Here is a 26,612-nt window from a genome sequence, read left to right as displayed (position 1 = left end):
AAATACGCGACCGGAAGGGGAAATGTATAGGCCATACAATCCGTAAACCTGCTACTGACATCAGTAGAATGCCCTTAGACCGCAATCCGCATGGCTTTCGCCGAAGAGGACAGCCGAGAGGAACATGGAGACGAAACGTGTCTGCCGCATTCACATCTGATGACTCGCTCACTTAGCCGCAGATAAAGTCCAAAGCTGCAAATTGACCCTAATGCAATTTATTTGTATCGACATTTTCCGCTCCCAGCTGGCGCGATAGAAAATAATAACCATAATAATAATAATAATAATGCCATCATTACAAAACCCGCTTCAAATGTTTAATTTAATCCGTTGCCTACTCGACAATAATCGACCTTCCTATTCCCAGATATGACTATTTTTAATTTGCTCACATAACCGTTGATGTGAGAAAGCGCTTGGTTATAGGAAATTATTTTTTTAGCCTTCATTATAGCTACTTTAAAGTCCAAACTGAGACACGACCACGAAATACACAACAGTTTGCCTTCACTAGCTGAGAGAATTGGAGATTTTAGGTCAGAGCTTTTAAGCGATTTAGGCAAGTGCATGAACATTTTACTTCACCAAATAGATGACGAGTTGACCAAATCTATTGAGTTGCCATGTGTGACATGTGGCAGAAAATCTCTCTCAGTGATGAGACGAAAAGATGGTGTGGCTGAAAAAAACGAATACCGTATTGTGGTAATTCTGGGCGTCAAAAACGCAGCCAGACATAAACGCATTGAGGAGTACAATGTATCACCAGGTGTCTCTCAAGGCTCAATTTTAGGCCCACTGCTATGGTGCTAATGTACGACGGTGATCTAAGACTGAAATTGCCTCCTAGAACCAAAGACATTGGATTCGGGAATGACATCGCGGTGGTTATAGTGGCAAAACCTAAGAGGATCACCAGCAAATCAAAAAGTGAGATGAATGCGCAGTTGACGTTCATGCACTTGGAATTAGTTGAGCCCAAAACTGATGTGGTCGTAATAAGCAGCAGGAAGGCAGTCGCATTCATGAAGGTAAATATTGGAACTGAAAGTATCAATTCAAAGTACCCTATTGAATACTGGCGGGAGGATTCATAGTCTTTTAAACTTTAAAAGTCAACTCAAATATGAGTGCATCGAGAGTGCAGTCCTATCTCACACGAATAATACCAAATATCGGTGGCTAGGTAGTAGGTTTGTCAGCTCGGTTCTTTTGTGCGCCGCAGAGATCTGGACTGATGCATTGAACATAAATAGCGCAAGACAAATAATAGCCTTCAATCGACTGGGCGCTTTGCGGACTATCTGCGGCTTCCGTAAAATATTCGATAACGCTTCCATCTACATCGCCGGACTAATACCGATACACATTTTGGTAAATGAAATGCAGAGAGTACTACTGTGGGCAAAAAGTAAGGTGAATTTATTTGTCAAACTTCGCGGGAATAAAATTTCGCTCTAGTTATTTTTTCATGAGTTGGCAGCACTGTTAATCACATCTGGGCCAACTTTCATGTGAATGTCATTATCAGTAATATATTTACGCTTGTGTTTACCAAACGACCAAGAGTGCATTTTTCGATTTTTACAATGTCTGATTTGATTGAACAGAGAAGTGCCATCAAATTTTGTTTGCGGAATGAAATTTCGGCTGCGTAAACGTTTAGCATGTTGCAGAAGGCATTTGGTGATTCGCCCATGTCGCGAAATGCTTATAAGTGGTACAAAGACTTCAAAGAGGGTCGAGAAAGTGTTGATGACTTGGAGCGCTCCGGACGACCATCGACGTCAACATCAACAGATGACCAACACGTCAATAAAGTGAAGGAGTTAGTGCTCAAAAATCGTCGGTTGACTGTTAAAGACCTTACTGATATGATGGGAATATCAGAAGAATCTGTGGAAACCATTTTGAAAGACCATTTGGGCCTACGAAAAGTCAAACCTCATTTGGTACCGAAAACTCTCAATTTCTTGGAAAAAAGTCGTCGCGTTGATGTGTGTGAAACAATGCTTTCAGACTATCAGGACAAGCTCAAATGCATCATTAGGGAGATGAGACTTGGATTTATGCTTACGACCCTAAAACAACCGACCAATCAAGCGAATATCGTCCTAAAGGCGAGGCCAGACCGAAAAGAGCACGTCAAAGTCGTTCAAAAATAAAGGTCATGATGAGAGTTTTTTTCGATTTTCGTGGTGTGGTGCACTATGAACTCCTTCCAGCTGGCCAACCTGTTAATAAGGAATATTATTTGAGCGTTATGCGTCATTTAAGTGAAGCAATTTGTCTAAAAAGACCACAATTATGGGCCAACAACTCTTGGTTTTTGCATCACGATAATGCACCGTCTCACACTGCACTCCACGCATATCGTTCCGCAACCACCGTATTCGCCTGATTTGGCTCCGTGTGACTTCTGGCTATTCCCAAAACTCAAGAGACCACTCCGGGGAACGCGTTTCGAGTCGATTGAGGAGATAAAAGCTGAATCGAAGAAGGTGCTGATGGCTATACCGGAAATGGACTATTTGACATGCTTCGGGGATTGGAAAAATCGTTGGCATAAGTGTATTTCATCGAGAGGGGATTATTTTGAAGGGGATGAAATTGATTTACAAGAATAAATAAAGATTTTTCATTTTACAACCAAATTCACCTTACTTTTTGCCCACAGTAGTATATTTAAAGCTATACGAACCCGACACCAGAACAAGGCGCAAAGATATTGAAACAGAAAAAGGCGTCGCTCGCACTGGGAAGATCGGTGAAACAGATCACCTAAGGGTGGATGGACGCATGAGCGGAACCAGTGTTGAGTGACTGTGTGCAGTTATGTTAGCTTCTTTATGCTGCTGATAAAGTTCATCAGATTTCTTATATGGCCTTAATATACTATATCAGTAGGCGTGGGAAAAAAGTGAAAGCCAAGTTGCTTAAATCTTAGTTCCCCGAGAGCGGAGCTACTAAAAAAGAGGTGCTGAGCTGGATCTTCCATACAGAACTTGAAGTCAATCCAAGTCTTACGGTATGTATACCTCGCACATAATGCCCTGTGAGGGCAGCCACGTTCACGTTCGAGAGCTGAGATTTTGTTAGCCTCAGAAGATCGCTCGAACGCCTCCGATCCAAAGGGGGTCAGAAGGATTTCGCGACCATACAAGTTTGTGTACTTGGCCAGCGCTCGCTGAATTGACGCGAAGCCCATCGGTCCGGGAGTAGAGCGCAGATTGTCAATAGCATCTCGATCCTCTCCTTTGGCGGGGAAACTATCTCAGTTAGCCTTATGTCAAAGTATACGGATGCACTCGAAAGTGAAACCAGGCATTCCCTGACCAGTTTTGAATGCACCATAATTGAGCCCAGGGCCCTAACTGCCACTTGGCTAGTGGAGTAAATATTTACTTTCTTAACAGTTATTACGCAGGTGAGTAGCCAATCAGCTGCTTCTTTTATTGCGGTTACCTCTACTTGGAACACTCTGCAGTGGTCTGGTAACCTGAATTGGAGTCTGATGGGGAGCTCTCCGTGGAATACTGCGCCGCCAACCCTTCCGTTCAACTTCGGGCCGCCCGGTATAGCAATACTCATGCGAGTTTTCTCTTCACGGTCGTCATACTCGTACCAGAAAAAAAAAACAACATGCGGCCAGCAACAGAGGACGGAGGACTCTTCGTCACTTTTTGCGCGTAGCCATAGGCTGCGTTGACTGGTTCATTTTGGGCGCAATTCTTTTCCAGTAAACTTCAATAAGCTCCCAATATTTCTTAAGGCTGCTTAAGCGGAGAACATTGACCGGGAAGTGAGTTTTCCAAAGGGAAAGAGCAGTCCATGTAAGAATAGTAAAACATGCTATAATTCGAGAAGAAACTTGTTTTGTACCATCCTGTATATGTACATAATCGCGCACTCGTATGTATCATATATACTCGACCGTTACATGCCGTAATAGCACCGTAAAAAATGCTTTAAGCAATAATTAAATGTATAAATAGAGGACTGGCCCTTAAATGTTTTATATGATTACATTCTATGTATGTCTGTCTTGATGTTTCACTTTTCTGCGTTGAACTACGCTCTCCAGCATAATCATTTTCAAAGTCGCCCGTCCGCGTTTACTACATTTTCGCATTACCGAAACTTTTTTTCTTTTTTTTTTGCTCAGCGCCCACTCGTCCAAGTCGCGTGTCCAATGCTAGCAGTCACATCTTCGCCGGCCATCATTATACAATAATTTTATCTTTTTGTTATCTTCCTTTGTTTACTCTATTCACTTGTGTTGTAGCTGCCGTAGTTGTTGTTGCTTTTAGGTGGCCATTGTTGGCGAAAAATTCTTACGACACAAACTTTTGTTGCTCGCCAACATTATTTTTTCATCATCAGTGCACAAACTGAAAGTAATTTACGCTCCTCATAAAAAGTCCAACACAAAGCAAAAAGTACGTAAATATAGCGAAGGGAGGCGATGGCGCAGGAGAAGCACAAAATATGGCTGTGAAATTCATAGCCAGACGCAAGCACTCGGCACTCTAGTGGACATAGGAAGCTCCAACAATGTAATGGTTGTAGGATAGATTTCGGGCATTATGTTCGCCCAATTCGTGCGTCATGTCACTCACTCACTCACTCACTCGTTTGCTCGCTAGCTTTGTTCAGCATCCATAAAAAGTTGAAAACATTCGATATTCTCGCTGTATTTTTCTTTCATTTATGTACCATTTCGTTTTTATCTTTTTTTTTGTTTTGGTTTTTGTTTGCCTTTTTACGTAGTTTTCATGAGCTGGTGTGGTTATTCGCGCTATACTCAGACTTTGACAAAAAATATTATTATGTTGCTCAGTAGTTGTGTAAAAGTTCAATAAACATTATATTCATGGTCATTATGTGACACACACACGCGTACTAGCGTCAATACCGACACACACACACACACACACAGCTTGACGTTCGTACGACAATGTGACAACGAAAAAATGTTCAAAGTTTTCAATAAATACGAACTCAGATGTAGCCTGTCGCGCTCAGGGTGATCTTTTGTCTTTGGCCATGACAGAAGGACTTTTCGCTATTAAAGAGAAAGTCAGTATTTTTCACTCCATTAAGTGGGAATCATATTATATAACCCACGTGTATTCAAATAATTACCGTAATAAAATAGACAGAAACTTACGACAAACAGCTTTGCAAAAGAGCGCTCATTTTATAGTGCGATAAGTTTTGTGAGTAGTGCAGAAGAGAGAAGAGTTGTGCAGTTAGAGAATACATTCGCATATCTATAATAAATACTATTTTTTTATTTATTTTATATTTTATTATTTATATTTGTTGGTCTACAGAGGTTCTTAGAGACTACTAGCCCTTCTGTTACATTTCGGTCATTTCATGACCTTTTTTTGTTGAATTTCATTATATCTGCTAATATTAACAACATTTCACAATTTCCTTTCATGACTTTGTGTATTGACATAAATCCAATAGAAAAAGCATAAAAATAAATTATTTTGATTTAATAAACAGGTGGTAACATCAAAACATATGTGCGCGCACCTTCGGGTCATTCGGTGACCATCAGCTGTTTTACATATAAAGTGTATATTTCGCGCCTTTTTTGTGGTTAGGTTTTTGCTGCAAAAGCTTGTATTTGTTAAATTCTTATAAAAATGGAAAGATTCCAAACTTCTGTAAGTATTTTTATTATAATATTATATTTAATTTAAAACTTGGTTTAGAGGCCAAATCGTCTGACTCAAAGCCAAATAGAGCATATTATTGACAATGATGAGGATTTTGATGAGTGTAGTGAAGATGGGGATGAAGAATATACATATAGTGGAACAATTTGAATCAGAAGGATCCTCTGACGAATATTTAGATTCTGATAACGATGAAGATATAGTACCTGCATTGGAAAATGAAAGCAGTGTTCCTATGTATTATTGCAAGGATAGAGCTATTGAGTGGTCAATGGAACCAGTTGGGCACAATAGTGGCAGGGCCAGAATAGAAAATATAATCCACGGAAGACAGGGACTTACTGCATATGCAGTACATCGTATTTCTACTATCAAGGAATCATTCGATCAATGCTTTACGTACCAACTAAAGCAAATTATATTATAATACAATTCAGCAATATAGAGGGCGAAAACCAAATTGGAGCTGGATATAAAAAAATAATATAGATGAGATAGAACTCGATGCATATTTGGGTATTTTAATTTCAGCAGGTAGTTAAATCAATATAATTTTCCGTATTTATGGCTAAAATGAAGACATAAATGTAGTTTTTTACAGGAGTATATCGTTCACACGGAGAAAGTATTCGAAGCCTCTGGGATGAAGTACATGGGCGACCATTATTCCGTGCAACAATGTCACTTGGCAGGTTTCTTGAAATTAATCGTGTTTTGAGGTTCGATGACAGAGACAATCGAAGGGCTCAAGGAATGAACGACAAACTTGCTCCGATTCGCGATTTGTATCAGAAGTGGGTGGCTAATTTACCTCTACTTTTTGTTCCATACGAAAATATTACAGCAGACGAGCGTTTAATTCCTTTTAGGGGCATATGCCCCTTTTTAGCTTACTTGCCAAGTAAACCAATCAAATATGGAATGAAGGGTAGCTACGGACGTGCGTACAAAATTTTGCCTTAATTTCCAAATGTATTTAGGGAAGGAGTCAGCTTCCGCTCCACCGGAACGGAACCAAGGCCAGCGCGTTGTGTAGGATCTCGTTAGTGGGTATGAAGGGCGGAATATTACAACCGACAACTTTTTTACTACTCGGGAGTTATTGAAGAAAATAATTACTTTGGTAGGCACCGTAAGGAGTAATAAACGGTTTTTACCGGTTTGTGGTACTAAAGTGGAGTTAAGGAGTCTACCAGTGCTAAGCAGTCGACATTTCTTTAATGGATCAGTTACCCTTGTGCAATACATACCCAAAAAATATAAGATGGTGACTGTTTTAAGTACCTTGCACCATGATAAAAGCGTTATGGAAAACCATCCAAAAAAGTTGCCAGAAATCATCAATTTCTACAACTTTACAAAATCTGGAGTGGATACTATTGATCAACTTGTAGAAACATATACCGGCAAGAGACAAACTAATCGTTGGCCTGTAGAAATTTTTGCAAACATCGTAGATATCTCAGCGTTGAATGCCTTTGTATTATGGACAGAAATTAATCCTTCGTGGAATGCTGCAAAAACATATAAACGTAGACTTTTCCTCGAAAATCTTGGCTTAGACCTTGTTCATGGGGAAATTGAACGCAGAAAAACGCTACCAAGAACTCAACCGTCAGCAGATATTATACGCAAGCACTTCGGCAGGAACTGTTCCGAAAAAAATAAAACCTAGTCAGCGAGCCACCTGTGCAGTTTGCCATAGCTCAATTCATCGCAAAACGTACGAAAGCTGCACGGTTTGCAAAAAGAGGTTGTCTGTAACATAACATAACATAACATAACATAATATAACATAACATAACATAACATAACATAACATAACATTTCATTCTGTTCAAGCAAGGTAACGACGCATGAGCAAGATAACGGCCCAATTTTTTGGTGCGTGCAGCCGGCTACATAGAATTATTAGACGTTATTACGTCAAAAAATAATAATAACATTAAAACAACAGGTATTATTAACAAACTTGGTTTTATTTTAAATTCTTCAAGTAAATCAAATTAATAATAATCAATAAGAAGGCATATCCAAATACAAATACGTGAATTGATATACGTACATATGCGCATATACATACATATTATATGTACGCTCACTTAACTAGGAGAGAGCAAAATGTCGAACGTTGCCTTTCGTTTGCTTTGTCGTTCGTTCCGCGCTTTCGCTTACAGTTCATTCAAGGTAACGACAAATGAGCAAGGTAACGACACATTTTTTCGTGCGTGCAGCCGGCTAAATCGAATTATAAGACTTTATCACGTCAAAAACCTGTGTGTCCACAACATCGTTCAACGGTTTCGGTTTCAAAAACTTATTGTTTGGAGCACTCAAATTAAAAAAAATGTATCTAATGTATTTAAATATGTATATAACGGGTGATCAATCATGAGGTGCTTTTTTCAATAGTTAAAAAAAAAAAACAAAAATGTAAATTATGTTCAAAACCTTTATTTATCATTTGAAAGGACATTCTTTGACATTTACTTTTTGAATATGACTTCATTCAAATGTTGGCCGCAACTACGCTTAAGGTGGTCATTCTGAAGGTCCAATTTTCAATCACTCGTTCGAGCATTTCGACTGGTATGTCGTGAATAACACGCGTAATGTTGGCTTCCACAGCTTCAATCGTAGCTGGTTTATCAGCATAGACCTTGGACTTCACGAATCCCCAAAGAAAAAAGTCCAAAGGTGTGATATCACAAGATCTTGGTGGCCAACTCACAGGTCCTAAACGTGAAATCAGCTGCTCTCCGAAATGACTTCTCAATAAAGTCATTGTTTCACGAGCTGTATGGCACAGAACGCTGATTTTCATAATACAGTTGAACAATTTGTAGACGTTGTTGCAGTGTGAGTCTTTCCATGATGAAATGCCAAACGCTGTTCAACAAATCCACGATGACAGTTTGCCACAACTCGCGCGCGATCTGTAAAAAAACGCAAATGAAAAAAACTCCTCTTAATTGATCACCCGTTATAACAGCTTAATAATCAATAAAACTAATGAATTTTAAAAACTTCTATTAAAATTAAAAAATTTTTATACTGATATCTAAGCAAACCACAGGTAAGGTCATTTCGTGACCCGAATATCACATGTGTAAATTTTTTTGAATGTAACAGAAGGGCTAGACTAGTTAAACGTTTTAAATGAATTCCACTTGCAGTTAAATATTCAAATTTACAACTTAGTCGTAAGTATTGCATAGTCGGATGCATAGTCGGATTCTCATTCTAGAGCTAATTCGATTTATGTACAGCGACCGTAAAAAGCCTGTCTACCACAATTCACATTTAGGATAATGACAGTTTAACAATCGTAAATTTCATTGCAGTCTACTAAACCATTAAGGAATGTCTTTAATGTACCCTATGATCAAAAAGTACCGGGTATGTTTAATTTAAATGAACTGCGCACGTGAGAACCGGCCCATATTTTTTCTTATGTTGTTTTTCATTAGTGTCTGCCTGGCCAGCCGGAAATGTGGACAAACAATTCTTGGGTTTTGCATAACCCGCCGCACCGAGCTCAAATTGTGTTGGTTTAATCACCTAATATGACCCCGTGCGACTTCCTTTTGTTTCTCAAGTTGAAGTTACTACTTCGAAGACGGAGATTTCAGTCGATAGTTGAGATCTAAAAGAATGCAATGAAGGAGCTGAAGGCCATCCCTTCGTCGACCTACCAGGGGGGCATGGAGGACTGGGTTTAACGTTGGCACATGTGTGTTGCGTCAGACGGGTCATATTTTGAAGGAAATAAAATAAAGTTGCCTGAAAAACTCTGCTTTGTTTTATTTAGGTATTCCCGGTAATTTCTGGTCATAGGATATAAAAAAAATCAACTAAGTTCTGTAAGCTTAACAGTTTACGCCTCTCCAAATAATCAACACAACCATTTGGCCAATGAAATTTAGATGATGCAAGAAAAAAAATTTGATTCTTTGCTCTCTTTTTTACTTTATTTGAATTGGTTTCGTAGTTAGGATTCTTAATTATACACGGTGAAGTCCAAAATAAACAAGACTGGCGTCCAAATATTTTTGATGGCGCCATCTTTTAAGGGGACGCGGTGGTCTAGAAATTTCAAAAAATCGATATATATTATAGCTTTTACAGCCCATTATTTAGGTAGAGAGTGGTCCGCACGCTCCTGTACCTCAAACTTCAAACTCATTTTTCTTGAAACGACTTTTTTCGGCACGGCGGGGATGAAAACAAAAAAACTATTCAGCCGAATCACTTGAAATTTGGATATGTTGTTCACAACATGTATCGCTATCGTCGGAACTGGAATCATAATTTTATTTAAATAATTTCCTATTTTATAAACTAAAAAACTAGTAAAAAAACCCCGATTTTACGAACTTTTTTTTCAAAAGTGCGCCATTTTGTCAATTTTTCAATTTTTCATTTTTTCGATTTGTTCTAGTTCCGACTATAAGTGCACTCTTTCTGATTAAGGATCTTCTTGAATTTTGTGTTTCAGATAAGCAGAAGTCTCAAAATCATCTACGTCGTCCGGGTTCGATTTTTCGAGAGGATCATTTTCAGCGGCATTTTTATAATAAAAAATATTGTTTCAAAAGTAAAAAAAAAATTTTTTTGTATGCTCAATAAACTTACTAATAAGCTCGAAAAGTTGAAACATCGTTTTTTAAATTTTTAATGGCAAAAAAAAAGGTGAAAATAGGTGAAATTTTCGTGCTCTAGACCACCACATGACTTCCAGAGAAAGCTAGGAGAAAGCTAGTGATGAAACGTGATGTTTCCAACATGACAGACATGACAGGTAAAATCAGTTTAGTCCATCTATAGCCTCTCTCAGCCTGTCAAGCTCGCTTGTGGGTCGTAGTCACCCAATTGCTAACCCTGGCTTTGATGGCCGCAGAAGGGAGTGGCAAAACGGTTCTGGGCCAAAGAAGTTGGCCCAGAGCCCATCTTAGCTAAGGAGTCAGAGGTGTCGTTACCCACGATACCCACTTGTCTCGGGACCCATGTTAGCATCAGGCTGTTATATCTACCGACATAGTTCAGCCTGGATATACAGGACTCGACTAACCCCTGATGTGGTTGGGGGGGTCATAAGCGCAGATTGGCTGTCGCTGTAGACATATAAAGATCTGCCTCTCCATCGGTTTTACACAACAATGTTCATGACTTCTTGAACTGCATACATCTCCGCTTCAAACACAGATGCATGCATTCCAAGAGCAAAGAGCAGTTTTGTCCTGCTGGCTTCCCCGTAGAGTCCAGAACCGGAGCCATGCTGGATCCTGGAGTCATCCGTGAAAATGCGGAAACAGTGTTTGCCGGCCTCATTTTCTGAGTTTGACCACAACTGAGCCTTTGGCATCTCTACACTGTATCTATTTTCAAGTACGACTCTTGATGGCATGGATTCAAGGGGCTTGGAGAGAATCGTTGGATCGAAATACATGCCTTCTCTGTTTTCCAATGCCGGGCAGGGGCCGTACCTGTTCCCTTATCAGGCTACAGATGGCCTTCAAGACCTCTCCTTCGAAGAAAGCATCAAGTGGTAGTAAACCAATCAGAGCATTTAATACCGAGCCTGAAGTAGTCGGAAAAGCTCCGGTGCAACAGATGGCCACAGTGCGTTGTAAGGTCCCCCTGACTCCCACGTGAGATAGTCTACTCATCCAGATCACTGATGCATAGGTGACCTATTATCATAGGTCTTATCATAGCCCTGTAAATCCATAGGACCTTGCTAGGAGAAAGACCCCACGTTTTCCTAAAGACACCATTGCACTGCCAGAAAGCTGTCAGTGCTTTGGATGTCTTTGATTCAACGTGTGATTTCCAGAGGAGCTTACCTTCGAGAATTACTCCAAGATATTTAATTTCCTTGGATAGCTGGATTGTGACTCCTTTTAGCTTAGGCAGAACGAGTCCATCAAGCTTCCTGCTTCTGGTGAAGAGGACAATACCAGTCTTAGTGGGGATTGCCGACAGCCCATTCGCACAGCAACAAGTGTCAATCAGATCCAGAGTTTTCTGCACTTTCCTGCAGATGTTAATATGCAAAGGGCCTATTACCAAACAGGCAACATTGTCCGGTGGTCGTTTAAGGTGGTGAGTAGAGGATCGATTACGATGCACCAGAGCAATGGAGACAGCACACCGCCTTGGAGGCAACCTCTATTAACCCCGGATGACACCAGCAGATCCTCCTCTGCTCTCACCGAAACGATTCTTTGGGCCAGCATCGAACGAATCCAATTTACTAGAACCCGGTCTACTCCGTGCCTACTAGCAGAGCTACACATACTGTCAAAAGTGGTATTATCAAACGCCTCCTCTATGTCTAAAAAGATGCCCAAAGCGTAGTCCCTCCTGTCGATGGCCAGCTCTACCCTAGCAACAATGTTTTGCAGTGCCGACTCGCAGGATTTTCTACTTTGATAGGCATGCTGAAATGGAGACAGAGGGTGAGCCTTCAGCGATTTCTTAAGTATGCGCAATTCCACCAGTCGTTTGAGACTCTGCGCCTTCCTTCAGCATGGTAGGATATATGCCATCTGGTCCGGGCGACTTGTAGTCCCCAAAAGATTTGATGGCAAATCGAATGGCGGCCTAATTTATCGTAGATCTGGCAAAGTACCAGTCATGCCGAGAAGGTGAAGCATCTCTGGCAACTGCCTCTATCAATAAGGGCTGTTGCCGATTGACGCTTATCTAATTCCAGAAAAGTGAGATTCCATCAGCAAGCTGAGTGTCTTTGCCGCTCCGTGAAGGAGCCATCAGATCCACTCTTGTGAGTGATTTGTTTACTAAAAATCGCATTTTAACCATCAATCACTCACCGTATTTGCCTGATATGGCTCTCTGTGACTTTCACCTATTCAGAAAGTCGCATTTAGCCATGCAAGGAAAACGTTTTGCGTCCGTAGAGGCTTATACCGAGATCCTTGAGGACATTCGGGCTTCCGGTCAATGACCTGAAACACTCTTTCAAAAAGCTTTTAGGTCGCGCAAAACAGTGTATCGAGGCCGGAGGGGACTATTTTGAATAAATAAACAGAACAAAGCTCCTGCCTTTTCGATATTAGTTCAGTCTTGTTTATTTTGGACTTATTGTATGTATGCGTATGTAAGTAGTTTCAAGAAGATGTTTAGTGCATATATTTAGCGTGGATAATTGGCGGTTGCATCCGTTTTGGATCTTTGGCTGAGCTCCTCTTGCTTTTTGGCAAATAGTTTTTGTGAGGAGCTTTTTCATGGCGGAAATAAACTCGGAGGTTTGCCCTTGTCCGTGCATGAAGGAGATTCGAACCTACGAACTCACGAATGGTAGTTACGCATCAACCCGTGCGACCACCAATGTTACATCAATAAATATGATATATAACATGTATAGGGTGGCGCAAAATTAATCATCTTGTGTGCAAATGGCGGCGTATTTGACACTTGTGGACTAAACAGCCGCAGCATACAGACAGACAAGCAAAGGAGCGCGTGAAGGTCGAAATAAATTCGAAGTCATTTATAAAAAAGTACAGGGCTGTCGAGGTAAATCCGGAAAACATTTCGAAAGCTCTGGAGCAGTACTGTTTAGTCTAAAACCGCTGATAAAGGGACATATTTTTAGTGTATTGTTTCCTTGTTGACATTGGAGTGCCGGAGTAAGTGCTAGTGAAACGATGAGTCGAGAGCATGACAGAAGAGTTGCGATACTAGAGTCACTTCGCGCCGGAAAAAGCCCTAATTGAGTGGTTTGGTTACAAAAAAACGCAAGTTGTTAAACCCTGGATGGACCGCGTGGCTGCTGGAAGAGAATATGTGTTTCAGCAGGACTCCGCCGCACCTGCTCACAAGGCAAAGAATACTCAGGCTTGGCTCCAGAATAACCTACCCTTCCACTGGTCACCAGATTTTTGTCCACCTTCAAGCCCAGACTGCAATCCTCTTGATTATTACGTGTGGGGCACAGTTGAAGCAAAAGTTAACCCGAAGCCTCATAACACTAAGGACGCTCTGAAGACAACCATCGAGGAAATGATGACCACAATGGACAAAGAGGAGGTAGCTCGCGCATGTGGGCGCTTCAGGTCGCGGCTGGAGCAGGTAATTGCACGAGATGGAGGTTACATTGAATAATTTTCAACTATGATATGTGTACTCACATTATACAAAGTTAAGTGCAAATAAAATTATTTTTGAGTAAATATCCAATAGTTTTGTTTTTAAGTTCAACATTCCGGATTTACCTCGACGGCCCTGTAGATGATTAATTTTGCGCCACCTTGTATATGGGCACATATATTATTGCAGTCGAAAAAATGCTGGTCTCTTTTATTTAAAATTTATACTAAACAGGCACTCAACTCCTTTTCGGCACAGTTAAAGCAATGCAGCGTAAAAGTCTTTTGCAATTAAAATATTCTGTCACTTCATTTCATCACTTTAACGGTACGCGAAAGAGTTTCGCTAAAGCTTCAGGCTGAATGGCTAAAAGCAGCTGATAAATTCATTCGTCGACTTTTGCACAAAGCTGCCCCGGACAGAAGTCATTTGAATGTTGCATGCATTCAATGCTCGCAGCTACGCTGAGGCAATTGCAACGAATACTATTTATTTTATTCTTTCGTGTTTTGTTGTTTTTGTCAAGCTGCAAAAATATATTAAATTCAATTTCTGGTGGTGTGCAAGTGAAGGTAGTCTTACAGCTGCAGGCGGAAAATTTAACTGAGCTAAGTTGAGCTGAGTTGAAACTTGAGTAAATCGGAGCTATCGTTGCGCCGGTGATGAGTGAGCAACGCAACAAAAGCAACGCTTTACTGCAACAAATTTCAATGAGGGCGTTGAATTTTTACTACTTTTGTGCGTTGATTTTGTTGTTACTGCTGCTGCTACTGCTTCGAGTGGTGGCATTTGGTGCAGTTGCTTTCATTTTATCCAGATAAGCGAGTCGCACTTTAGAGATTTGAGATTTTTGCCTTCCTTTGGCCAAGTTTCCTGTAGTCAGTGCCATCGTAAGAAAAGAGAATGAAATCAAGCAGCAGCAACGCAATCCCTGGTGGACGCACCAAACATAAGCAAACGTACACAGAATCGTAAAAAGGAGGATATAAAAAAGTTCACAAGTAAATTTTATGTATGTAAGGATGGTTGAAAATAATAAAAGGGAAAATGCCTTCGGGAAATATATGCAAATTATTCATCAATTCTGATTAGAAGCTTTACAACAAAGACTTTGTCGACGACTGAGAATTCACGCTCACACACACACACAAGTGATGTATCTACACACAGCCACACACAGCCACACACAGTCACACACACACACACATTCAATATGACAAACGAACGTATTAACATGTATGGATTACTGCTCTTTTTCGCCTTAACCGTAAAATCCAAGTCAAACTCAACAAAGAAAAAGATGCATCCGAGATAAAACGATAAAGTGAAGCACAAAGTAAACAGTAAATGAAGAGGAGTTGAGGGACACTTTTCAGATGAACCCTTCGCTTTGATTTAGGTATTTTAAAGTGGGTTGTGGTGAGTCACTCCCATCGCGGCTGGCGACCACTTTAAATGCATATTTGCTCAGTTTATTGATTTAGCAATTTATGGTGGCAGTGTAGCCAGCACACAAGCACATAACCGCTTGTTGTCGAATTTTTATTGTACTGACTTTTTGTTGTATTGACTGTTGGCACATACTCATATCCGAGGGCAATAAGCCTTTAACCTTTGTTACGCAATGCGGTGCAGCACAGCATCGTAATTCCCAATCGATTTACCATATTCGGCTGTTTATTATGAGCTTTAAGGAATGCCCAGCACATTCGATCGCAGATACCTATAGATTCGCTTAAGCGTGTATGTGTATGAGTTTATCTAGAGCGAGCTATGTACGTGAAGCTACCCAGCAGAGAGTCGCACTCGTCAATAACTTGTGATTTTCTTCAGATTTCAGAAATACGATTAGTTTTTGTTCCCCTTTTAATTCTAATACGGTGGCATTAATTTTGTGATTTTTCTATTAACTCTATCCAAATTTGATTGGCAAAATTAATAAAAATATGTAGGTAATTGTAGTAAAGTCCTCTCCCGGTGACGAAACTCACCACCTACAAGGCTCTCATCATGCCCGTCCTAATGTATGGCGCGAAGCGTAGACGATGACAAATCCGATGAAGCGCTCTTGGGGTGGTTGAGAGAAAGATTCTGAGCAAGATTTTTGAACCTTTGCACGTTAGCAATGGCAAATATCGCAGGCGATGGAACGATGAACGAATAAAGATCCAGCGGCTACGTTGGCTGGGTCATGTCGTCCGAATGGACGCTCCGCCTCTGAAAGTATTCGATGCGGTACCAGCAGGTGGTAGCAAAGGAAGAGGAAGGCTTCCTCTAGAGAAGGACTTGGTTTCATTTGGTGTGTCCAACTCGCGCTGGTTAGCACGAGAAAGAAACGACTGACGTGCTTTGTTAAATTCGGCCAAAATCGCGTAAGCGGTTACCGCGCCAATTAAGAAGAAGAAGAATTGTCTCAAACCTGCTAAATAGTGACAACTGGTACCCCAATCGTTGACGACGGGATTGTCGTTCCGCTAGCCGACCATGACGAGGTGAGAATACCGAAACGCGGCTAAAGAACAAAAAAGCCGCGGGAATCGGCGGAGTGCCGGCTGAGCATTCCTGTGGATTGGAATTTAAGAGTGCTCTGTCCGAACCACAAGAAAGGTGATACCGCAATCTGTGCCAATTACCGCGGGATTAGTCTTCTAAATGTCGCCTATAAGGTTCTAGCGAGCGTATTGTGTGATAGGCTGAAGCCCACCGTCAACCAACTGATTGGACCTTATCAGTGTGGCTTCAGACCTGGAAAGTCTACCATCGACCAAATATTCACAATACGCCAAATCTTGGAAAGACCCATCAAAGGAGAACCGACACACACCATCTTTTCGTCAATTTCAAAGCTGCATTCGACAGTACGAAAAGGAGTTTCCTGTATCCCGCGATGTCTGAATTCGGTATCCCCGCAAAACTAATACGGCTATGCAAGATGACGTTGCTCAACACCAGCGGCGCCGTCAGAATTGGGAAGGACCTCTCCGATCCATTTGATACCAAACGAGGTTTCAGACAGGATGACTCGCTGTTGTGTGACTTCTTTAACCTGATGTTGGAGAGCATCGTACGAGCCGCAGAGCTTAATCGCTCAGGCACAATATCTTATTAGAGCGCACAATTTTTGGCGTATGCCGATGATATTGACATCAAAGCCGCGCTGGTAGTTGTGCCTTCTCCAAACTGGATAAAGAGGCCAAGCGAATGGGTCTGGTGGTGAAAGAGGACAAAACGAAGTACCTCCTGTCATCAAACAAACAGTCAGCGCACTCGCGTATCGACACCCACGTCACTGTTGATAGTTATGATTTCGAGGTTGTAAAAGCCTTCGTTTATTTAGGAACCAGCATTAACTCCGATAACAATGTCAGTCTTGAAATCCAACGGAGAACACCCCCTTCCAACAAGAGCTACTTTGGACTAAGTAGGCAATTGAGTAGTAGAGTCCTCTCTCGACGAACGAAAATAACACTTCTAAGGCTCTCATCATATTCGTCCTATTGTACGGCGCAGAAGCTTGGACGATGTCAACATCCGATGAAGCGACGCTTGGAGTGTTTGAGAGAAAGATTCAGAAGGCGATTTATAAAAATTTGCTAAGAATATCAAAGTGTTTTTCCGTTTCTTTAAGCGTGGCGGTGGTGGTGGAGGTGTTGGGAGAAGTGTTGTTTGAGTGACACAGCCCTGACCAAATTAGCACAAAAGATGGCATTTTGATACATCTCTTGTAGAACCACAACATTTCACTAGTCGAACCATCTTGATTTGTTTATGAATCGGCCTATCTCGTCTATTTTCTTTTCTGCAATTTCTTTCAAGTTGGCTATCGATAATTCCCCCAGCGCTCTATGTCGTAGAGCACCTGGACTTGGGTACCCACACAGAAAGTAAGACACTGTTTCTTAAGGTTCTTTTTGATTGCAGCTTCTGCATCTATCGTTGCGCGGCCACTCCATCTTCCTGGTATGGCCTCCCAAAGGTCAGTGACCGATTATTGTTGATGTAGTTTTTAATATGTCTGCTCGTGGCTTTCTTAACTACTCATCAGTTCCGGATTTGTTGAAATTGGGCCACGCGTATTAAGTTATTTTTGCAAGTATCCATGTTAGTCCATCTGTCAACGGCCTACTTTTGCAATAGCGAGAAGATCTCGAGGTTTTCGCACTCCTTGGATATAGCCTATTTCTATCGCTTCGGACTCTTTATAGGATATACGCTGCCATATTATCATCTTTCTCATTTCCTTAGGAACATATGGCCAGGTGCCCAGATGAAAGTGATGTCTGTCATGCGCGCTAAATCACTAAGTTTTTCTTTGCATTGTCTGACGATTTTTGAATTGGTTATACGTGACTTTAAAGCTAAGATGGCTGCTTGACTACCTGAAAACTTACATACTTACGATAGCTGTGTGTCTGATTTCTAATTATACTGCAAGCTTCTCTTATCCCGAGAGCCTCCGCTTGAAGGATACTATTCCAATTCCTCAGGCGAAAAGACTTGGAAGCTTCGAGGTCTTTCGAATATACACCTGCGCTGACCCGCAATCCATTTTGGATCCGTCAGCGTAAAGTGCAGTTGCATTTTCTTTCACTACTGAATTCAAATTCCATGGCTTGCGTGGGCAACTTTACCTTAAACTCTAATTTAAAGTCTAGGGTAGCGTTAGTAAAATCTGATTAGTTGCTAATAAGCCTTTAAATTGGTAAAGTAACACAATGACCAAAGCTGATGCCAGCACTCGAAAAACCACCTTCTTTGATTCTTAAGGCGGTTTTCGTTGCTGTTAGTTACAGTTGTAATTCTATTGGCAACCGGTAGAGCATGACATTAAGTATCTCTGCTGGACACGTTTTCATAGGTCGAGTTATTCCTGCGCAGGCTGATTGTTATACGCTTGTTAGCCACTTAACGTTGTAGTGTTTTTTTTTAAGGCAGGCTACCATCTTTGAAGGGAATGAAATAAAAATATTCTATGACTTGGCAGGCAGTGATCTACCAAGTTAAAAGTAAATCAATGATAAATTAAATTTATGATGAGAAGATGGTGGAAATATTAATAATTTTTAGATATGAGACAAATTTAATATATAGCAAGACATTTTTTTTTAGAAAAATGTAGCATGATACATAGCATGCTATTTTTTTTTCAATTTTTTTATATTGGGTTGGGGAAAAAGTAGTGTCGCATTTTGTTAATTGAGCGCAACATTTAAACATATCTTGCGTTGTACTTATTGCATCGGGTCACACTAAACGGCGATTTGAAGGCGACTATCTGTTCTACAAGTGCCTCTTTGACAGTGTTGTGATCGTACGTTTCAGTCTTAAGTTATAGCGTGTCAAAGATGGAGTGCACCAAGCAAAAAATTCGTCATATTTTACGTTTCTACGACCTTAGAGGAAAAAATGCAACGAAGGTGGCGGCAAAAATTTGTGAAGTTTATGGGCCTGATACTGTAACGATTCGCACAGCACAGCGTTGGTTCGATAGATTTCGTTCTGGTGTAGTAGATGTCGAAGATGCACCCCGTACTGGTAGGCCAATCGTGGTAGAGACTGATAAAATCGTTGAAATTATCCAAAGAGACCGGCATGTGAGCATTCGCTCGATTAGTCAGGAACTAAGTGTAGACCACAAAATCGTTTGGAACCATTTGCAGAAGATTGGATTCCAAAAAAAGCTGGATGTTTGGGTGCCACACGTGTTGACGCAAAAAAATTTCTTGGACCGAATTAACGCTTGCGATTCTCTGCTAAAACGAAACGAACTTGACCCATTTTTGAAGCGGATGGTGACTGGCGATGAAAAGTGGATCACGTACGACAACGCCAAGTGAAAAAGATCGCGGTCGAGAAGCAGCGAGCCGGCCCAAACCATCGCCTAGCCCGGGTTGACCGCCAGGAAGGTTTTGCTGTGTGTTTGGTGGGATTGGAAGGGAATTATCCACTATGAGCTGCTCAGCTATGGCCAGACCCTTAATTCGGTCCTCTGCTGTGAGCAAATTGACCGTTTGCAGCAGGCGATTGACCAGAAGCGGTCAGAATTGGTCAATAGGAATGGTGTTGTGTTCCACCAGGACAACGCTCGTCCTCACACATCTTTGATGACCCGTCAGAAGCTACGGGAGCTCGGATGGGATGTCCTATTGCACTCACCATATAGTCCGGACCTGGCACCAAGTGACTATCATCTCTTCCGGTCCATGCAAAACGCCCTGGGTGATACCAAGTTGGCCTCAAAAGAGGCTTGCGAAAACTGGTTGTCTGAGTTTTTTGCAAATAAGGAGGGGGGGTTTCATAAAAGAGGGATAATGAAGTTGCCTTCTAAATGGCAACAAGTTTGCGAACAAAACGAGGCATATTTGACTTGAATCGGATAATTTTAAGTACGTTAAATAAAGTGTTAAATTTCGATCACATATACGACATTTCCTTTTCCCCAACCCAATATATATCTCCACTTGTGAGTTAGTAGCACTTGACAGTAAGTAGCCCTTGAATTATTTCTTACGGGGTATTCGTACTAAAGTTCATTGACGCACAAGAATGGCGCTTGTAGGTATGCAACGAAATATTGGGCGCATCGAAGGATTTCATCCGAACCAGACACACTTTCCATCTACATACTTATGAGAATCCAGTTTATTAATGCTCATGTACGTCAACTCATTGATGAGGGCCAAAACTCTTATATGCAGATGGATAGCGTAATTTTCGCTTTTCTTCGATAACAAATATCGTTAGAAAATATTGTTGCCAACGTCTACTCCGAAGTGGTATTAAAATTAAGTGGCTGTCAATATTAGCTAGCCGCTGACTACCCAAGTACATCGTTGAGTTGGCAAAGTGCACAAATAAACAACTACAATGCCATGTGGGTAGTGGCCAACGCATCGAAAAGGAGGCGTTTCAGAATAAAATGGGATATAATCAGAAAAAAGTGCAGAATGCGATTTTATGTATTTTCGGAATTAAATTAATTAGCATGCGAATGCGCAAGAGACCGAGCATCGGAAAAATGTGGCATAGCAGTTACAAACAGAAAGTCAAAGCGCTTTTGGTGAAACATAGCCATGCAGATATACCTATACACGCACGTTGTTGGTTGTATGGTTTGGCATGCCACTAGAGATATTAACTAATTTACTATAGATTACATGGCCACATATGGATTTTCGGTGATAAACATAAATTATAAATCAGAAGCCTATAACCGAAAGAAAGTGATACATATTCAAATCTCTTATGTAGACAACTATAATCGGATTTCACTCAAATTATGCAACACTTTATTTATTTATCTATCTAAGATATGTGGGTGTACATGTAAGACTCATCTGGGCCCCCGGTCTCAGCGGCATAGCGAGAAACTCCTGGGGTGATAAGCTAGCTAGACAAGGGACACTACAGATGTTTCTAACGCAAAATTAGAGGATTGGAGAGAGAGAGAGAGACCTTTATTCTATTCCTGGCAAAATTGGCCTCGCGTGAACTCAGCGGGTGCTGAGTTAGTTAGCGCGCCAACATACAAAGTCGCAAGCTCATACACCTGGTGAATTTCATCAGTAGCTTGAAGGGGTTAATACGAACGTAATTAGCCACTGTTGGTCGTCATTCTCTAATCAAAAGCCCCTTCTTCATTTTTTACCTGTTTGCTTCTTTTCCCTCTGCAAACATCGGAGTGTTTTTCTACCATGAAAAAAGGTCCACTCATTGCAGCTTTAAAAGCTTCTGAAATGGAGTTCCAGAGCCTCCGAATAATCAGACTCTGATGTCAGCTTCTGAAATGGAGTTCCAGAGCCTCCGAATAATCAGACTCTGATGTTAGCTTCTGAAATGGAGTTGCAGAGCCTCTGAATAATCCAACTCTAATGTCTGCTCTTAAGAGACGAGCAAGCTGGTTTTCGCCCTCACCGAAGCTGTGTTGACCAAGCCAACACGCTTCGGATTATAATAGAATCCTGCTCCATTATGCTGTCCGTAGACTTTAAGAAGGCATTCGTCACTATCAAACGAAACGCAATATGGGGGGCAAGACTCTCTACGAGAACTCCGAACTGGCAGTGCTTCACAAAGGTGATATCAGCGAGCCATTTACTACCAATGGTCCTTGATGACGTCATGAGCTAACTGACCCTGCACAAAAAAGACATCTTATGGAGTTTCACCAGACCTCTTTTGGACCTGGACTTCACCGATGGCCTCCTATCTCACAAACTCTCAGACCTGCAGTCGAAGGCGGGCAAGCTAGTCGCGCCGGCACGCACTGACGGACTAGAGATCAACAACGCCAAGAACAAGCCCATGACAGTTAACCACAAAAACGTAAGGCAGACATTGGTTGACGGATGCTCGGTGGAATTCGTCGAAAGCTTCTGCTGCCTCGGCTTCATCATTGGCCGATTATTGGTGAAAAAATGACATATGACATAATTATTCCACTCGCATTTGGAGTATGACGGCCTCGGTAGTCTAGCGTAAATGCACTAGCCTGCCATCCCAGAGGTTTTGGATTCGAATCTCACGTAAGGCACGGTCCTCGCACTTTTCCAAACTTGCCTACATTCCTAGTTTCAACCCCAAAATTCTTACCCTTCCGTACAAAAAATCAGCGCAAAAACAAAGAAAAAGACAAAGTTACACATTGCAGCGCAGAGACACCAAATTTAGCGAAGTCCTCAACCATCTGTGTGATCCTTCTGACAGATAAATGTGAAACACAGATGGTGGTCTAAACAGTTAGAAGGCGTTGTTTGTAAACAACGATAGATCACCTACCCTGTCAGAAATCGAATAGATTAACGAAACCAACGCCCGACTGAGGCTTGTCGAGGCCTTATGCTCCCGCGTGGAGCGAACAAGGATAAAAAATATGCGGAGTATAGGGCTGCTTTGCTTGTCTGTTTCTATGTTCCATCTTCCGATAGGGTGTATAATTCTGTCCATTCTTGCACAAGCTTTGTTTTTTAAAGAAAACTTTGACAAGCCTAGAATATAAGCACTTTTGCTTCATTTATCATCATATTTCCTTCTATCCTCAAACTATTTGAAACCTATTCACTTGCACCGCTACACAAATCAGCTATAAGGACAAGTATTTGTCTATTTCACTGTTCTTGTGAGGCAATTAAAACTGAAAATAGCTAACGACGGCCTTCAACGAATCTCCTGACCCAGAATAGCATTTAATTAGCACCCAACAAACAGAAGCTTTGACAAGCAATGTCGATGCAAAATATGCAACTAATTAACTCAAAACTGGCAGCACTTTACAAACTGTTTATTGCCTTTGTGATGCTTCACTCACTCAATATACATACAATTTTTCCAGTACCGCCAAATCGAAAAATGCAATTTTCCAAACAAAAATCACAGAAAAAATCAGTGCTCCCACACACTCTCTCAAGTTCATTATCCTTGGCACAATTGCACTAATTGATAGGTTGAAAATTCGTTGTTCAATGGATGCTGAAATGGATTTGAGTTGCATCCACATGCAAATCACTCTTCTGGAAGAGAAAATTTATGTAGCGGCATAACGCGATGCATTCATGTGCAAGTCGCTTTCCAAAAATTGATTATCATATGAAAATGACATTCGCGGGCGGGGAAGACAGCGAAGCCAAACCAACCAACCGCCAGTACGCAGCTGCGGCAAAGCGCTCACTTGTTGACACACTTCCGGCACTTAATGTGAAAGATAGCGAGCGATGCATCACAAACAACAATAACAAATACAAAATTCGAAAATAAATAAACTCTCTAACCAAGCGCACGAAATACTCGTACTCTCATACAACAAAAATGAAATAGCAACGCCAAATTCATAACGCTTTCGGATTGCAACGCATGAATCCGACGGAAATTACCATCGAAATGGTTAACTTTAATTTGGCGCAAAATATCTGCGCACATACATACAGGCATACGAATATCGTTGATGCGTTGCTCTGTTCTGGTGTGCTCTATTAAGCACTGGTTGGATGGCAAGTAGTGATGTGATGTTTAGCAACATTCAAGCACTTACCCAAAATTTCAACAGTGTGCGTAATTTCCCGTGGCTCCATTGTGGCTATCTGACAGATGTAGTCGCCGGCATCCTGTGGCACAGCATCGCGAATTTGTAAATTGAATCGCTCGGCACGCGACACACGTGGATCCGGAGTTACTTTCACATTGCCGGCGGTTAGAATGGCGATGCCGCGCTTCCATGCGACCACATAGGGATCTAAAAAGAGAGCGAAACAAGTGAAATCTATTAATTTTGTATGTGCAAGGAAATATTTTAAAGCTTTTTGGATAAGTCAATTTTTATTAATTTGTTCTATATTGAAATAAAGTTATATATCTGGTGTTTTTTAGGAGGTTGAGCACTAACAATCATACTTTTTTTTCCTTGTTCACTCTTCTCGGGAGCACAGGGCCTCGACAATACTCAGTCTTGCGCTGGTTTCGTTAATCTATTTGATTTCTGGCAGGGCAGGTGATTAACCTGCCGCTACCAGTCCTAAATGCTGGAAATGCCCACCTCTCGTTGCTTAGAAACAACGCCTTCTTTACTGCTTGGAGCGCCATCTGTGCTTCACATTTTTCAGCCAGAAGGATCGCACAGATGGTTGAGTAGTTCGTTAAACTTCGTGTGTCTGCGCTATTACCGCGGTTGTCCGCTTTCTCTTCCTGGCGCCACTAATGCAATGTGTAACCGTTTCCTTTGCTTGTTTTCGCAGCCACAATGCAAGTAATGCGCTGACTATTGTGCGGGCGGGAGTAAGGATAGAATGGATAATTCATTGCTCTGTGAAAATCATATTCTAGGGATCAAAATAGGAAACTTTGCCGAAGGAACCATACCTCTAAAACGAATTTTGATGTGCCCCAATTTGGGTCGAACGAAAAATCCCACTTTGACCCATTTAGAGTGCTCCAATCGAGTCCAAATGTATGACCGACCCCCACTAACTTTGGACGGCCGATCCACCCATGCCAGTGGCACACCCCCTGGAACTCCCCTGGGGGGTTCCCCATACAATCATTTAAAAATATCACCATTTTTGGCCTTTACATGGGAAAAGAAACTAAACTCAAATTGGGGTACATCAGAATTGGGGTACATCAAAGTTTCTTATTTTGATCGCTAGAATATGATTTTCACAGATCAATGGGCGAATTTTTTGCCTCCCCACAAATCGACCCGGCCTAATGGATAAGGTTTTGGGTTTGAGAAATGAAATCTTTTTTTTTTTAGTTTCAGAAACGGAAAGTAGGTAAATTTAGAAAAGTGCGAGGACCGTGCTTTACGTGGGATTCGAACCCACAACCTCTGGGAGGGCAGACTAGTGCACTTACGTTAGACTACCGAGGCCACATCATAGTACAAAACAGAAATATTGTGGAATTGAATTTAGAATTTTTTTTTATGTGTAAGGATTTTCCCAAAGTGGATTCAAAGAAGTGGAACAACTATTGAGTTTTTTGAAAACCCTGAAAATTTCAAAATACAAATACGAATAATAAAACAAAACAGAAATATTTTAGTAATATATTTTATTTTCAATTTTTGACCACTTCTTATAAAAATCTGGCCGTATGGCGTGAGTAGTGGCTTGAATATTGCAATAAATCGATTGTTAAGCGCGCTGTAAGGGATGCTGCACCGTCTTGTTAGAACAAAATGACGTTGATGTTTAGTGATTACTTTTTGGAAACAAAAATCCAGTCAACATGGCTCGATAGCGCTCGCCATTCACTGTAAAGGCAGCTCCTTCATTATTCGAGAGACAGAATAAGTGTCGATGATGGCGCCAATGCCTTATGAACTTAGCGAACATTTTTTTTGTTTTTTTTTTCAAAGTAGATTTTCACAACTTGAAGGCGTGACTCTAACCTTAAAATATTCAGCATTGTTTGTGAAACCTTACTGAATAGCAATGTCCACTAAGTTTGCTATTCTCAGCTTCCGAACTATAGTTATTCCTCCTATTTGTGGCGTGCGTCTTGTTGTTGTTCCACAAATGGAGGGACCTACAGTTTCAAGCCGATTCCGAACGGCAGATATTTGTATGAGAAGCTTTTCCATGGCAGAAATACCCTCGGAGGTTTGCTATTGCCAGCCCAGGGGCAACCGCTATCAAAAAAAACTTTTTCTTTATTTTGGTCCTTCACCGAGATTCGAACCTACGTTCTTTCTGTGAACTCCGAATGATAGTCGCGCAACAACCCATTCGGCTATGGTGGACACGGCGGGAATGCTTGCAGTTCTATAGAAGTGACGATTTCGATATGGAAGTCAAAAAGAATCCCGGATAGTTAAAAAGTTCGATTTTACGGATGCTCAAATATGCTGGATGTTGGACGTAGATGCCTATAAGATGCATGAAGCACTTGCAAAGTATTGGTGAAAGCAGCTAATGATTCAGAAACAGGAAATTCGAAGTAAAGCTGAGAGAAATGGCTGATTTATATCTAGGATGGGCTGGTGTGTATCTGATTAAAAGTAAAGAGTAAATTCAATGGTAGGATGACTTTGGCCTGTTATATCGTAAGCTGATTAAATACGATGAAAATATCCCAGGGATTCCACATGGAATGGAAATAATGCAATTGACAAGAAAGCAACAGACAAAATACGACAAAACCTATGCGAAATGTGGCTTAAATTATTAGAGCCCACCTGAAAATACTGAAATAATCAGTTCTAGTCCACTCACAGAATACTTCACTTCGACCTAAGATCGATGCAACTTGGGTTTCATTCTCATATAGACTAAAAAATTGGTAAGGGAAAAGACTTTTCTTCAAACT

The 26,612-nt window shown here is 41.2% G+C and overlaps 1 protein-coding gene across 1 annotated transcript in view; it reads right to left on the bottom strand.

The window, feature by feature from the left end:
• Positions 1–26,612, bottom strand: part of LOC129237721 (lachesin) — a 264,086-nt gene that overhangs the window by 194,085 nt on the left and 43,389 nt on the right. Inside the window, exon 3 of the mRNA XM_054872631.1 lies at positions 23,839–24,039. Within this exon, the coding sequence (XP_054728606.1) occupies positions 23,839–24,039 (201 nt within the window). The remainder of the gene's footprint in view (positions 1–23,838; positions 24,040–26,612) is intronic.

This window comes from Anastrepha obliqua, chromosome 1 (genome assembly GCF_027943255.1).
Source record: "Anastrepha obliqua isolate idAnaObli1 chromosome 1, idAnaObli1_1.0, whole genome shotgun sequence".
Classification (NCBI taxonomy): domain Eukaryota; kingdom Metazoa; phylum Arthropoda; class Insecta; order Diptera; family Tephritidae; genus Anastrepha; species Anastrepha obliqua.
Note: the sequence above shows the minus strand (reverse complement) of the source record. Positions and strands in the feature narration are given on the sequence as shown.